The 14,866-nt window shown below is 52.9% G+C and overlaps 1 protein-coding gene across 10 annotated transcripts in view; it reads right to left on the minus strand.

The window, feature by feature from the left end:
- Positions 1-4,740: 4,740 nt before the first annotated feature.
- Positions 4,741-14,866, minus strand: part of PAX8 (paired box 8) — a 56,254-nt gene continuing 46,128 nt past the window's right edge. For 4 of the 10 annotated variants that reach the window (XM_059943185.1, XM_059943178.1, XM_059943182.1 and 1 more), the window contains 3 exons: positions 14,158-14,259; positions 7,339-7,425; positions 4,741-5,878 (listed from right to left, as the gene is read on the minus strand). In XM_059943185.1, the coding sequence (XP_059799168.1) occupies positions 5,802-5,878; positions 7,339-7,425; positions 14,158-14,259 (266 nt within the window). In that variant the 3' untranslated portion in view covers positions 4,741-5,801. The remainder of the gene's footprint in view (positions 5,879-7,338; positions 7,426-14,157; positions 14,260-14,866) is intronic. The other 6 variants (XM_059943186.1, XM_059943184.1, XM_059943179.1 and 3 more) reach the window with 3 other exon arrangements.

Here is a 14,866-nt window from a genome sequence, read left to right on the forward strand (position 1 = left end):
TGGGGTGGAGGGGGATGTGAGTTCCCAGGCCTGGGCTGTTAGTGAAGCTAACTAAGGCCCTCCTCCCTGTAAAAAGCAAACACATCTAAAACAAACAAAAAGATTTATTTGTAAATGAAAGCGGTTCTCTTTCAAGGCCGGGCCCCCGGAGTTGGGGCAGCAGGCAGGGCTGTGTGTGTGATTGTGTGCACGCACGTGTGGGCTTGGGCTCCCATTACACGGGGGAGGGTGCCTTGGCCGGAGAGGAGGGGGAGGGGAAGTGGGGAGTCTCAGAGGAGGGGGGGGGACCGGGAGGCGCGGCGGGGGGAAGGGTGTTGGCTTCACGCTGGTACTAGTTTGATTTATCCCTAATGAGTTCTCAGCACATGGCTGCTCCCGGCTCACTCCGGGGGCCAGCGCGGCCTCCCGTGGGCCCCAGCCCGCCCCCGACTCCACAACAGACGCCACTCACTCAGAAAAGAGCCAATTTCCACGCTGCACAGTCTGCTTCACTCAAGGGGAAATCACATTTCCCTGGGAGAGCCGGAGGCAGCGCTTCACTCCCCAGCCTGGCCGGCTGCCACCGGGTACAGATGCGGAGGAGCTGGGCCCTGACCTGCCTTCTCCCCCAAAACAAAGCCCCACTTCCCCCAGCCCTCGCCCCAAATCTCAGGGCAGCCTCCCAGCAGCTGGGGCTTAGCCTTTGCCGCTCAGCGAGAGAAGGAGGAAGGGTGACGTCCAGGGGCGGATGCTGCCGGGGCCGGGACCGGCCTTGCCTGCTTCCTCCAGCTTTGTCCAGGAAGCCGGGCACCTGGTTTGGTTTGAGGGGCTTAGAGATGTGGCGGTGGGCTTGCTGGTGGTGTGGGTGGGTGCATGCGCTCGAGCAGGGAGGAGTAGGGAATCGGGATCTGCCATCAGGAGATAAGGACCTCCAGCATCCGTGTCCCGAGAGCCCCCAAGAGCCAGAGGAAGAGAATAAAGTAATGAGAAGAGTAAGAAACCAGAAGGGATGGAAGGAGGGAGAAATGCTTCCAGCCTTTCCTGAGCAGACACGGGGAAACTCTAAGTACTCCCGAACACTCACCGGAGACACAAAGGTCTCTCAAAGGAATAATTGCTTCGGACTCAGCAGAAGAGGGAGTGGAATAAGAAATTAAAAGAGGTGGGAATGGACTTGAGGACACGGGGAGGGGGAAGGGTAAGCTGGGACAAAGTGAGAGAGTGGCATGGACATATATACACCACTAAACGTAAAATAGATAGCTAGTGGGAAGCAGCTGCATAGCACAGGGAGATCAGCTCGGTACTTTGTGACCACCTAGAGGGGTGGGAGGGAGGGAGACGCAAGAGGGAAGAGATATGGGAACATATGTATATGTATAACTGATTCACTTTGTTATAAAGCAGAAACTAACACAGCATTGTAAAGCAATTATACTCCAATAAAGATGTTAAAAAAAAAAAAAAAGAGGTGGGAAAAGGAAAGAGAAAGGAGCGAGGGAGAGAGAGGAGGCGGCCTTTGTGGGCCAGGATGCTTTCATCACAATCACAGCGGCAGGTAGCAGGCTGGGTCACTCCCTGTCTGCGGGTGTCACACAAACTGAGGCAGAGGAACAATCAGACCCCTGCGGTGGGAATGCTTTATGACCCTAAAAGTTGGAGGAGGGGTGGCCTGGGGGGACATTAAGGGTCAAGGATGGAGGCTCCCCCAGCACTCTCCTCCAGCCCCAGTGCTCCTTCCCGACCTGCAGGCTGACCTCTGGGCCTTTTATCCAGGACTATTCCCCAAGTTGGGAGTGTGTGGCAGTGCCCCAGGCGGCGACATAACTCTGTCCCTCCCTACAAAGTGGTGCGAGCCTGAGGTCTCTGTAGAAGCCTGACCACATCCAGCTATTCAAGGACTTAGATTGGGATGCAGATTTGGCCTTAGATCAGGGGTCGGGCTGTGGCCCCAGCTCCTCTGAATGACCTTGAAAGATCAAGTCATCCTTGTTCTCAGTTTCCCCAAGGGCAAAATGGGGCCGATGTTCAGAATTGGAGACACAAACGGATGTGAATGAGTTTTGAAAACAGACAGAAACTAAGCCTATAGGAGAAGGGTTATTCTAACTTCTGAGGATGGGGGAGTTCAGGGAGGGCCAGGGAGGGAGCCCCAATCCTCCCTGAAGCTCAGGGCACTGACTCGGGACCCCGAGGTCTCCAGCCCCCTTGTCCTGTGCCCACCCCCAAAGGACGAGCCTTCGGAAGACTCTGGTGGGAAAAGTTGTGAGCATTTGGGGAGGGGGCCAGGAGGATGGTGAGGGCAGCGGGAGAGCGGAAACCTTCGCAAGCCCCTCACCTTCTCTGGCCTCCTACTTCCCCATCTGTAGACTGTGGCCACGCTCTCCTCTCACCTGAGATTGTTGTGAGGGTTGAGCGTGTGTCTGGCACACGACGGGCAGAAAGTACATGTTTTTTAGTAACAACCAATGCCAAGAATATTGGTGAAGACACAGGAGGGGCTGGCCTTGGAGCAGGACCCCCAGCTGCCCCTGCCTCCCCCCGCCGCAGGCCATGGGGTAGGGGCCAGAGGGTCACAGCAGCTCCAGCCCACCTTAGAAAGATGGGTTCTGCCCCACCTGGTGGGCCCAGGTAGGGTTCTAGCTGCTCTGTGTCTCCCAGCAGGAAACCCACCACCGTGCAGGGGCTGCCTGGCCCACACAGACCGCTGAGCTCCAGGCACCCTGGGCTCTCCTGGCCGATGCTAGGAGGGCAGGGGGCACTGGAGGAGGGTGAGGATGACAGAGCGGGGAGAAGGGCCTGGAAAGCTGAGGAAGACTCTCCACACAGGCAGTGAGAGGGATGGTTCCAGGGTGCAATGGGGGTGGGGCGTGGCGGGGTGGGTGAGGCGGGGCCCTCGCTGCCCTGGGAACGCCTCGGGCCCAGGCTTCGTCCCCAATTCTCCTGCCAACACACGCACTACTCCCATATGCCTTCAGAAAAACCAGGGCCCAACACCTGTCCTCCCATCCTTCCCCTCGTACTCCTTCTTCACCATGACCCCGTCAGGTACCTCGCCAACTTGTCCCAACACCACCCCTGATGTCAGGGCACCTGAGATCATCTCTCTCCCCAAGCACACAGACGGCTATATTTTCCAAGCCCCGAAGGGGGACCTGTGGTTTGACTGTGGACGGAGTGTCCGGAGCGCTACTGGCCAGGACCTGCTGCACCTGGGCCATGCCACACACTCACCGACACCTGCTCTGAGCAGAGAGTCCTGGGGGGCTCAGCGCACCTCCGAGAAGGAAGGGGAGAGCTGAACCACGGTCAGCCAGCAAAAGCGCAGCCCAGGTCCCTTTGTCATCCAGGCCTTGGAGAGGCTGCCAGGGCACCAGTGTCCCCAGAAAGGGTTTGGCTGTGAATACGAAGGATCGCTCTGCAGGCCCTGGTGGGGCACCATCTATCTCAAGGTGATTCCTGTGTGGGGACTGTCTTAGGGCTCCCAGGAACCCAGAGGTTTGGGATCATGAAGAGCCTCAGATATAATGGGATGCAGTCCTGCACCATTGCTCGTGGCTGGAGGAAAATCCTGTTATTGAAAACTGAGCCTCATCTCAGATCCGCTCAGAAGTCATGGGGACTGGTCTTCTTTGTTGGGGGGGGGGGTTCCACTCTGTCTATGCCATCCTCAGCGAGCATTCCTCGCCTCTCCTTTGGGAGGACCAGGGAGGTCAGAGGCCCATCTCTCAGCCGCTGCCCTCCCAGCCTGGGAGCCCCTGGTTGGGGTGCTAGTGGGGGTGAGGAAGCCCCTCCTCCACGTGACTCAAGCTCAGCTGTTATCTGTCCAGCTGTCGGCATTAATCTGGGCATCCTGCCCCCGGTTCCAGCTGGGTCCCTCATGGAGAGGGTCCACGGAGACACCAGACAGCTGTTGCTGGGCCAGGCACCCTCTTGGGGGTCAGAGACCTGGCAGTCACCATTGTGACTTGTTCTCTAAAATTGCACAGAAGAGGGTTGTCCTAAGTCCTTAGAGTAGCTCCCTCACCCCATCCTAGCCTCAGCTTCTTGACTGCACAGTCTTGCCAAATACTTAGGGACCAAACCAAAAAAAATTAAACTCTCGGTGGCAGTCTCAGAACCTCCCTTGGGTCTAGAACCCCCTGGCATCCCTGATGAGAGCCCTGTGCTGTTGGGTGAAAGTGCTGGACTTAAGGTAAGAGGACTTGATTGAATCTACTACTTCCTGCCTTGGGCAAGTTATTTCATTTTTTTTCTGAGCCTCAGTTTCTCCATATGTAAAATAGGGCAAATGGCAGCTTAATTTATGTGAGGCCCCCAGTCCGCAGAGCCCAGTAACTGTCTTCTCCCTTCCCTCCTCTCACACCTCAGGGATCCTAAGAGCTGTTTATGTGGACTCCAGTGTAGAGCTTGTTCCCGGATCTGCCACCAACCTTCCTGGCTGATTCTCTGGCTTCCTGTTAATAACAACAGCAACTACCTGTGGGGAGTCTGTGATTGGCCAGGCACTGCGCCACGTGCTTATTTTATGCTCGCATTTACTCAGAGTTGGCACAATCAAAGCTTGGGATACGTGATTTGCCCGTTGCTGAACACCTCTTTGGGGCAGAGGGCGAATGCTAAGTCAGGGGCTCTCTCTCTTGGGCATTCGTGGTCCTTTCAATGCCCGGCCCCAAAGTGAGTTCGCTGGCCACTGGGCTCTGAGGTTCTCTGGAGAAAACCGAGTCCTGGGGTGCCTCCTTCCCCAGCCAACCCCAAAGCTGGAGACCAAGAGTAATGGTTTATTGAGTCATGTGGCAATGGTGGGTTGTCTTTAAAAAAAAGAAAGAAGCGTCAAGGGGAGAAGCCCAACATGGCAGGGAGACAGTTCACTGAGAGGAAAAGGGCAGCGTGACTCAAGCAGAGCCTCATTTACAGTATTTACAGTCAGGCCTGGGGAGGGGAGGGCAGGAACGGTGGGAGCCAGAGAGGAAACCGCCATGGCTGGCTTTGGGGGGGGGGGGTGGTTGTCTTAGGGTCTCTCGGGTAGCCGTGGGCTTGGCAGGGCTGTTGGGAGGGGGAGGCGGGTCCCCGGCCATTGTGCCTGGCTCTGCCCTGGGCAGGGCTGCACCCCACCCCCAGGAGCCCGGGGGCTTTGGAATGTCTGTCTCAAGCTGTAATAGGCTCAGCCAGGCTGAAGTCTGGCTGCCAAGGGGGCGGTTCCATGGCGGGGAGCACCTGGGATGGAGCTCCTACATTCACAGCAGCAGGTAAAAGGAAGGCGGATGACCACCTTGACCACCGGGTGGAGCTCCTGGTTGGCTGGACCCAGTGTTCAGCCTGTGGCCGAGAGGGAGGGGCAGGAAAAGCCAAGCAAGCCGCGCGGAGAAGGTGGTGCCTCTCAGGGCGGCGGTGTGGCCTGTGGGCTGGACGGAAGCGCTTACGGCCCACGGCTGCTAGAGCGTGTCGGTGATGGAGCCACAAAGGTGCCTCTGTGTGCCCCTGACCCCGTCGTGGGCCCCATGTGCCATCCCTCTCAAGCCTCTGGCTGTCCCCTCTTCTCTCCCCATTTCTCCTCCAATTTTGTCTCTTTGGAATGGGACGGTTCTGTCCCCCTGGGACTCCTGCCCCTCATTAAGGAGGCCTGGAGGACAGTGTGGTCTTCTCCAACGTCGTCCGGTCTCTCATGGTTCATTAAATCAACCACACAGAGAGGGAGCCGTGATGCTGGATTTGTGGTTATTTTTCATGTAATAAATAAAGATTCCTTTGTGTGACTCTCTGGGGCCCGTCCCAGGCCGAGTCCTCCTGTTGATCAGTCGCTCCCACTGTCCCCATGGCAACTACAGATGGTCAAAGGCCGCGGCAGTGGTAGGTGGCGCGCTTGGCCTTGATGTGGAACTGTAATAATACGGGGAACCTGGACACGTTCGAAAAAAGAACAACAACACTGCTGGTCAGAAGGGGAAACTGCACCACAGCCTCTCCCTGCCTCTGCCAACCTTTAAGACAGCACAAGTTAATCATTGACCCCTCGGGCCTATCTGATCATCAAAGATTAACTCCTCTCTGGCCCTATTTCCTCCTCCTCTGGCCTCACCTTTGAGTTTCTGGCCAGAAGGAGAACAGTGGCTTCTTGCCCCTCCCCCCATGACTCCTTTGACCTTCAACACCCTTGTGTCAGGGAGAGGGCAAGAGAGAGCAGTTACATTTGGAACCCTGAAGAACCAAGTACACACGGGGAGATCACTGGGGCTTTCCCCGGCCTTGCCCAAAAGGTGCGAGGTCAGAGGATCTTCTTCTTGGGAAGCAGGGGGATTGGGTCCTGACTGGTCAAGGGGGATGCACATTTGAGGGCCTGCACCGGGCAGCTCTGCACACCTGCAGGATGGGCAGCCCGGGAAAGTTCCATGGGAAGGGCATGTCTCAAGGCCCTCAGCCTTTCCGGCTAAACCGAACAGAAGGGTGGCTTGAACTTATCTGGCAAACAGAACCCAGCTCAGCCAGCCTCCTAGTCATTTCTGGAACATCAGGAGGTAACAGGAGGAGAGGGGGCGTCTTGGGAATGGACGGTCCTGCCAGGCCTGCGACAGCGCCCTTGCGGTTGGCCGTCCTGCACTGCGGCTTCTGTCCTGTTCAGGTTTGCTCCGAGACCCTTAAGGCCATCCCTCACGGAGACTCCAGTGGGACCCCTCACGTTCCCCATTAAGGGGCCTGGTTTCCTGAAAAGCTTCTCTACCCAGCCCAGGCCCAGGGGGAGACAGGGACTGATGAGCAGCCCCACAGCTCACTCTCTGTTTCTCGATCCCGAAGGCTGTCCATATCTCAAGCCAAATAACGGGAATGCGGTGGAACAGAGGATTTCTGTGTAAGGGCCCTGGTGCTGAATCGTGAGTATTTCTGAGTCGCTTAGATGGTTAATGCGGGCAACAGGATGGCATTGTTTGCAATCAGGGTGCTTCCCAGCAGAAGGGCAGCTGGCACTCCCGTGGGGCGCCCCTGCGACAGCGTCTGCAGCTGTGGAACTCTAAGCCCCTGAAGGCAGGGAGTCCCCCTCCAAGACTTTTCTGGAGTCCACTCACCACTGCCCTCCCAAAGCCTGAGCCCTGAATCTTACACGAAACAAAGATTTACTAGACATGGCCTTGGGATGGGGAAGAGAGAGAGTGAGGCACGGAAGTCTCTCTTCCTTCTGCCTCTTCTCCCAGGCAACCTGGTACCCTGCCTTCCCTCTATCTGCTTGGATTACAGAAAACACCTGTCTTCCTGGGCCCTCCATCTAACTGGGGCCTCCCAGGTCTCAGACAACTTTTGGCTCAGCCTTGCACCCCAACCCGCCCCGCAGAGCAGAGGGCCTGGGCGGCCCCAGAGGCAACTTACTCAGCAAGCTGGAGTTGGGGAAGCGCCAGGCCTCGCTGTAGGAGGAGTAGGGGGTGTGGCCATAGGCGTTGCCAGAGTATTCGCTTCCTGTAGGAGGCACACAGGTGAGAGACCCATGAGGTGGATGCACCAATGGAAGGCTGGGGATGGGGGACAAGGGTCTGCAGGGCTGGCATCGAGCAAGTCCTCCTCCATCAGTCCTTCGGGGGCCCCTCAGTCTGCATCATTTGAGGCAGTGCCTTTTCCATCAGGGACTGGAGGTACTGCCCCATCAAGATCAGCCCTCACAGGAACCCCAGGAGGTAGATGTTAGTATTGTGCCCATTTTCCAGATGAGGAAACAGAGGCTTGGGGATCTGCAGAAGCTCACACAGCTGGAGGGTTTGGTGGAATTTGGAAGCTGTGCTGTGACCAGGGCCCAGGTTCTAACCACTTCTGCTGCTTCCTGGACCTTCTGTAAAAAGGTCTTTCCAGGAAGGGCCAATGGGAGTGAGAGGGGTTAGGGGTCATGGAAGGACTCAGTAAGGATAAGCTTTGTAGCCTCCCTAAATATGGTTTGTTAGGGAGGGGCGTGTGTTTGGTGGTGTGGGGGTTGCTGAGGATGAAGGGAAGGAGAGGGGAAGGCATCTGTGTCCTGGGACTTGCTCCATAGAGATGCTTGTCTCATTTCAAATCTGCCACTGCAAGCAAATTCAGTGCACGATTTACACAAAGCAAATCAGATCACCTCTTTCTGCGAGTGGATTCTTGGCTTCACCAAAGGAATTACTTACCAAAAAAATTACTTAAGAATTCCCTTAAATAACAAAGCAGACCACCGCAATTACTGCTGGGGCTTGGGACGGAGCGTAAAGTTGGCAAAACACTTTCCCACACAGTAAGCCCCTTTATTCTCATAACCTTCCGATGAAGTGCTCATCAGTAGCGCCAATTTATAGAAGAGGAAATTGGAGTATAGCACGAGTGAGTAGGGGGCCTGAAATCACACAGTTGGGAAATGGCAGAGCAGAAGTTGACCTGAGGGCTCTTAACTTGAAATTCCAGATCCTCCATTTATGTACTTAGCAGACGATTTCATCCACAAAGCCAGGTTCCCGCCAACCCTGAGCTCCGGTGAATCCACACCACCTTCCAGAATCTGATCTGCTGTTGTGAGCCTCGTGCTTTCTGTGGTTCCTTCCTGATCTCCTTCCCAGAGTCTGGAAGAGAGGCTCGAAGCCACCTGGCTCTGGAGCTGGCCTGCCTGGAGCCAAATCTCCATGCTCCACTCCCTAGCTGTGCAACCTTGGACAAGTCACTGAACCCCTCTGAGCCTTGGTTTCCTCATCTGTAAAATGGGGCAGGTTATTGTCCCTATCTCATGGGGTTTTGGTGAGGATTCAATTTGATAACACACGTCAAATGCTTATGAGCACCATGCTTGGAATATAAGAAGCAGTCAAGAAATGCCAGCTTTTATGATTTTCCCATTAGGTAGGTGTTAAAATAAAGCCCAGTAGAGCCTCACACCAGTCATCCAACCAGTGTTAAAGCCTGAGCTGGGGTCAGTAGGGGCTGCTTCTCTGCCAGAGAAGAAGGCAATTGCACAGCAGGAACGGAAGTGAGGGGGAAGAGCCTGAAGCAGAGGAAGGTTACTGGGTCCTTGTCCAGGGAGTCAGCGATAGGCAGTAGTAACAGGAAGTTCCTTAGGGGCGGGGACTAAGTCTAACACAGGTCAGACTCACAACAAATACATGTATAAGAAGGGAGGGGAAAAAAAGCAAAGGGATAAATATAGAAAGGCAGAAACTAAGAAATGATCTCATCCAGGGATTTCCCTGGCGGTCCAGTGACTAAGTCTTCGCCTTCCAATGCAGGGAGTGTGGGTTTGATCCCTGATCGGGGAGCTAGCATTCCACATGCCTCGTGGCAAAAAAACCAAAACATAAAACAGAAGCAATACTGTAACAAATTCAATAAAGACTTTAAAAATGGTCACATCAAAAAAAATTTTTTTTAATTAAATAAAGATAGTAAAAAAAAAAAAAAAAGAAAGAAATGATCTCATCCAACCATTCATTTCACAAATGAAGAATATGCTGCCAAGAGAGGGACATTTGCCCAAGGCCACATGCTCCCTTAGAGCCTGCTAGGACCCTAGCCCCCAGTACTTTTTCTTGTATTCACAATGCGACCTGTCCTGCTTACTGCTGGGTTCAGCGCACCCTGGAAGAAGCCGATTCTACGTTGGTTGTCCACAACACCCTCGGGCTTTGATCCCACCTCACCCAATGCCAACCTCAGTGGCTCCAAAGGACAGGAAGAGAGGTGGAAAATCCAATGTGTTTGCCCTCTTGCTGTGTTACTTCTTCGTGCATTCACTCACTCACTTATTCACTTATCCAACACACACTTACAGAGTACCTATCTGCTTCGGTCACTTAGAAGTTGGAGTAGGGTACGGGGCTCAGGAGGTGGTACACCCCCTGGGTGCAGCATCCTCCCACCATCAGATCTGTCAACCCACCTGCAGCCAAAGCAGATGAAATGTCCCTGCACCCATGAAAGGCCAACCCATCCTCTTTGCTCTGCATCCTGCCTCACTCCCCTTTCTGAGGATTTGGTCCCTACAGTTTATCCCTTCTCCTTACTCTTCATCAACGTCTCCCTTTCCAATTCATCACTCCCTTAGCCAGCATACATGCTCTGCCATCTTCTCTTTTAAAAATCCTCTTCTTACCCCACATTCCTTGCCAGCTACCAGCCCTTCTCTGCTCCATGGTCTCTGCCCTCACCTCCTCATCCCCCTCCAATCAGGCCAACGCTGATCTCTTCAAATCTCCACAACCTCTACCCCGATCACTCCAGTGGTCACTTCCGTGTCCATCACCCCCCTCAACCTCTTAGCCGACTTTGATTCAGTTCATCACTCCCTCCATGCCTTTGGGTTTCATGATGCCAATTCTCCTGGTTTGCCTCCGAACCCAAGGGCCTTTCCGACTCACTGGCCTTGCTCGTTCCTTCTCTGCTATGTCTCTGAATGTTGAAGAATCCCAGGGCTTCATTTGTGAGCCTTCTGTGATTTTCCATTCACTTTCTCTTTATAGTGATCTTGTGTAATCCCTTGGCATTAAATAACAGCTTGGTACAATGGCTGAAATTTATGCCCTAGTCAGGATTCTTTTCTGACTTCAGACACACATCATGTGCCTACTGATGTATTAAACTGGTTATCTAGGCGGTGTCTCAATCCTAATATGGCCCAATAGAACTCTTGACTTCCACATGCCAAATACTCTACCTCTTCCTCTTCTAACCTCCCACATATATACTTGTCACCACCATCCATGCTGTTTCCCAAGCCCCAAACCAGGGACTCATCCTTGTTTCCCCTGTCATTGAACCCCTACAGCCAATTCACTAGTAAGTGCTGTTGGCTCTACCACCAAAATACATCCCCAGTGTCTCTGTTCTCCTCCTTCCCTGCTACCTCCATGGCCCACACCACTGTTATGTCCTGTATGAACTACTGCAACTGTCATTCAATTGGTCAGTTGGTCTCTGTGCTTCCTCTTTTGACTGTCTACAATTTGTTTCCCCAGTGGCCTGAGTAGTTTTAAAATTCGACCCATCCACAAACAACATCTCTTCATTCTGTAGTGCTTTTCCCACTCACTCACTGTTCTTGGATAGTTCACCCTCTTTCTTTGTGTGATCATGCTAAACTAGTTCCTGCCTTGGGGCCTTTGCACTTGCTGTTCTTTTGGGCTGGGGTCGGTCTGCCCCAGTTTATCACTTGGCTGACCACTTTGAACACCTTCTCAGAGAGGCCTCTCCTGATCACCCAATCTAAAGTAGTTACCTTCTCTCCCTGTAACTCTTTATTACATCATCCCATTTTATTGTCTTCCCAGTGCTTATCACTATCTGAAATTATCCTGTTTATTCATTCACTGACTTTTTTACTACACTTCTTTCTCCACTATTAGGCTGTCGGCTCCATAAATAGAGGGACCTGTCTTGTTCACTGCTATATCCCCAGCATCCCAAACCATAGATTCTCAACCACTATTTGTTAAGTGAAAAGTGGTGAATGGATGGTAGGATGCAAGGATGGTTGAAAGGGTGGATAACGGATAGATGAAAGAATGAATACGTGAAAAGATGTATGGAAGGATGGATAGAAGGATGGATGGATGAATGGAAAGGTGGATGGATAGATGGATGGAAGGAAGGATGGATGATGGAAGGATAGAAGAATGGATGGATGGATAGAAGGATGGATAGAAGGATGGGTAGATGGATGGGTGGATGGATGGATGGATGGAAGGAAAGATGGATGAAGGAAGGATGAATAGAAGGATGAATGATAGAAGGATGGAAGAATAGACGAGAAGAGACACGGATGTATGTAAAAATGTGTGTAAAGATGAATGGATGGAAAGATGGAGAGATGGATGGATGGATCCATCTATCGGAGCTGTGGGTGCAGCTCCAGAACTGGTTAGAGGGTCATTAACTGTATCAGTGAGACAGGAACAACAGCAACAATTAGAAGACACAACAAAAGATGAATGGATAAGGGAAATCTGTGCCCTGATCTGGTTCCTATGTCGCTCTCCTATAACACATGCCATTATTTCTGGCATGGTGGGAAGCAGTGTGGTGTACTACGCTAGATTTGAAAGAATGCTAGATTTGAAATCAAAAAAACTGTGTTTGAACAACCCAGCCACTTAGTATGGTTATGACCCCGAGCACACTACTTCGCTTTTCTATGCTTGTTTCCTTATCTACATAAAACTAAGATCACACCAGCTTCCCAGTCTTATGGTGAGGATTAAATGAGAAATAAACGTCTACCTATGAATGGCCAGGCACACAGAAAGTGCCTGACAAATGATCTCTTCCTTCCTTCCACAATTGATTGAAAAATGTCATTGGTATGCCTTGCTTTGAGCATTTTGTATGTACCTAGCACACAGTAGGTACTCAAAGAAGGTTTGATTTTAATGGAAGGAATCTCGCTTCAGTCAACTAGGAGATTATAACCACTGGTAAGAGATGGACACGAATACTTTTTCTACAAAAAAATTCCTTAAGAATTCATTTGCACCATGGAGTTATTAGGAACCAGGGATGCATTTAAATAACATTGCATTTTCTGAAAACTGATTTGCATGTAACTTACTGGGAGCCCATCCACCTTGCCAGGCAAGCCCCCTCTCGGAATTCACTTTGCAGTCCATGCTGTACTTGTGTTATTATTTTTTTTTTCCACAACACCCACTCAGGGTGAGGTCTTTATGGAAACAACCTGGGGGCCTTTGATGAGAGGCTCAAGCCTTCCAGCTACCTCACAGGTCAGACTCTGGGCCCCAGGAACCCCTTGCCCTGGGCCTGCCCCCGGGAATGATCCATAATTAAGAGAAAAGCCCTGTGCTTTATGTCTCCTCCTCCTCCTCTAAGCAGGCGGCAGGGAAAGGTGGAGAGGTTGGAAGGGGAATGGGGGGGAGCCGACTGGAGCCTGGGATTTTGATTGAGAGGCCCCATTATCCACACTCTTAAAAAAATAACCAAATCTTTTCCTTTTTTATCTGGACCAATCTCATTTCACGCTCCAGAAGAGGAAGGGAGGGAGGGAGGGGGTCTGGGGCCAGGAGGGAGAGAGGAGTCAGTATTCTGTATTTTCAACGCTGCATTAAGCACATCGCCAGGGCAACCAAGCAGCAACAAGTGCCAGCTCAGCGGGTTCCCAGGGAGAGCAGAGCCTCCTTCCCTCCCGCACTCCTCCCTCCCCTCCCTCTGCCCAGGAGAGCCCAGCCCACCTGCCTCGAACAGGGCACCCGAGTGGGTGGCTGGTAAAGAATAACCCCTGCCAGTGGGGGAGGGAAACAGGCCTGGGTGAATGCCTTGAGTCTCTGGAGTCAGAGCCAGAGAGGCTGGTCCAGGGTTGGCAGGAAGGTCACAGATGCCCTGATTGATCAGAGCCCCTTCCAGAAGCTCCAGGTCCTCAGGCCTCTCTGGGCAGTGCAAATGGCTCTATTCTACCCTATCCATCCTGAGGTCCTTCCTATATGTTTCCTAAAAGATTGAGACTCGCCCAGAGAAACTCTCATTGTCCTCACTTGTCCAAACCTTGATACCCCGGGTCACTGCTGGGTGATGACCACACTGGTGGACAAAGAGACCCCAATGACTGGCAGGGAGGATTCCAGGACAGTCCAAGTGATGATGGAGAAGTACTCCCAGCTCATCTCACACTTTATAGTACCTTTGGAGTTCTCAGGCCACGGGTCCTGCCCGTGCAGGGTTGAGTGAGTGTGAGGTGTGAAGAAGGATGTATTTCAACCATCTTCATCACCAACATCACCAACACCATGCAGACTCAGATTTTACAGAAATGGTAAACTGGGATTCACCAGAGTTAAATAACTGGGAGACCACGGGTTGCTCATAGGCTAGGCTTAGGTTTAGCTCACAGTGTTTCGATGGCCCCCAGCAGCTTCTCCATCAAGGCTCACTGAATCACTGGAAGAAATGGCAGAGTTCCGATTTGAACACCAGTCTGTCTCAGCCCCTCCCTTTTCATCATGGTGGGTAATACAGGAGCATCCGGGAAGAAGGGGGCTGAGCTGGAGAGAGTTACGGAGCCAGGACTGCACTGAAGTCTTTTCTCCAGGCATTTATAAGAAGATGCACCTCTCAGTCTATCCTTCCTTGCCCTTCGGGAAGCCTATGCGAGGGGCACACAGCTCACCTCTCGTCCCCTCTTGCTCCACCTGGGGCCACCACTTCTTCTTTGCAATGCTTCCCCTCCTGCCCAGCCCCTCCCCTTACCTGCCACCATGCCTGCGATGGCAGAAGAGGCATAGCTGCCCTGTCCACTGGTGGGGATGTGGGGTGGGTATCCAGGCAGCGTGGGCCCCACCATCTCTCGCCCTGGAAAAATACAGCAACGTGTCATCAGGTGGGCCATTGTGGGCTCCTGTACTCACTGTCTGGTTCCCCTGAGGCTCAGCAAGCCTTCCCTCTGCCATTCTCGCTCTCTCCCAAGTCATTCTCCAAACCCACTTCCTCCCCCGCCCTCCTCCTCCTCTGAGCCCAGGCTCCTCTCTCCTCTGCTGGCCTTGACGAGGCCACAGGCTCCACCATGCAGGGTGTCCTGGTAACTGCAGTCCTCTATTGCTCCCTGTTCTCCAATGATTTTATTTACACAAATCTCATTCATCCATAAAGAAGTCATGGTACTGGAGGGAGGCTGAGGGCTATGTCTTCTGGGTCTCTGTGGTCTCCCATGGCATCCACATAGCAGCCGGCACAGCTTGACCTAAATAAATATGTTAAGAGGCCACTGGACTCAAAGCTCACATCTCCAGCTCCGAGGAGAACCAGGAACAAGGCCCTATGAAGGGATGGCAAAGGTGTGGCCTGTTGGCCCATCACTCTCCTTTTTCAAACCTGCGGCAGATATTGCTAATCAATCACTGCACTCTTTGCTGCTGAGCCAGAGGGAGGTTCCTGCTACTGGACCTGGCCTTTCAGGTGG

Source organism: Balaenoptera ricei, chromosome 13 (genome assembly GCF_028023285.1).
Source record: "Balaenoptera ricei isolate mBalRic1 chromosome 13, mBalRic1.hap2, whole genome shotgun sequence".
In the NCBI taxonomy this organism is placed as follows: Eukaryota; Metazoa; Chordata; class Mammalia; order Artiodactyla; family Balaenopteridae; genus Balaenoptera; species Balaenoptera ricei.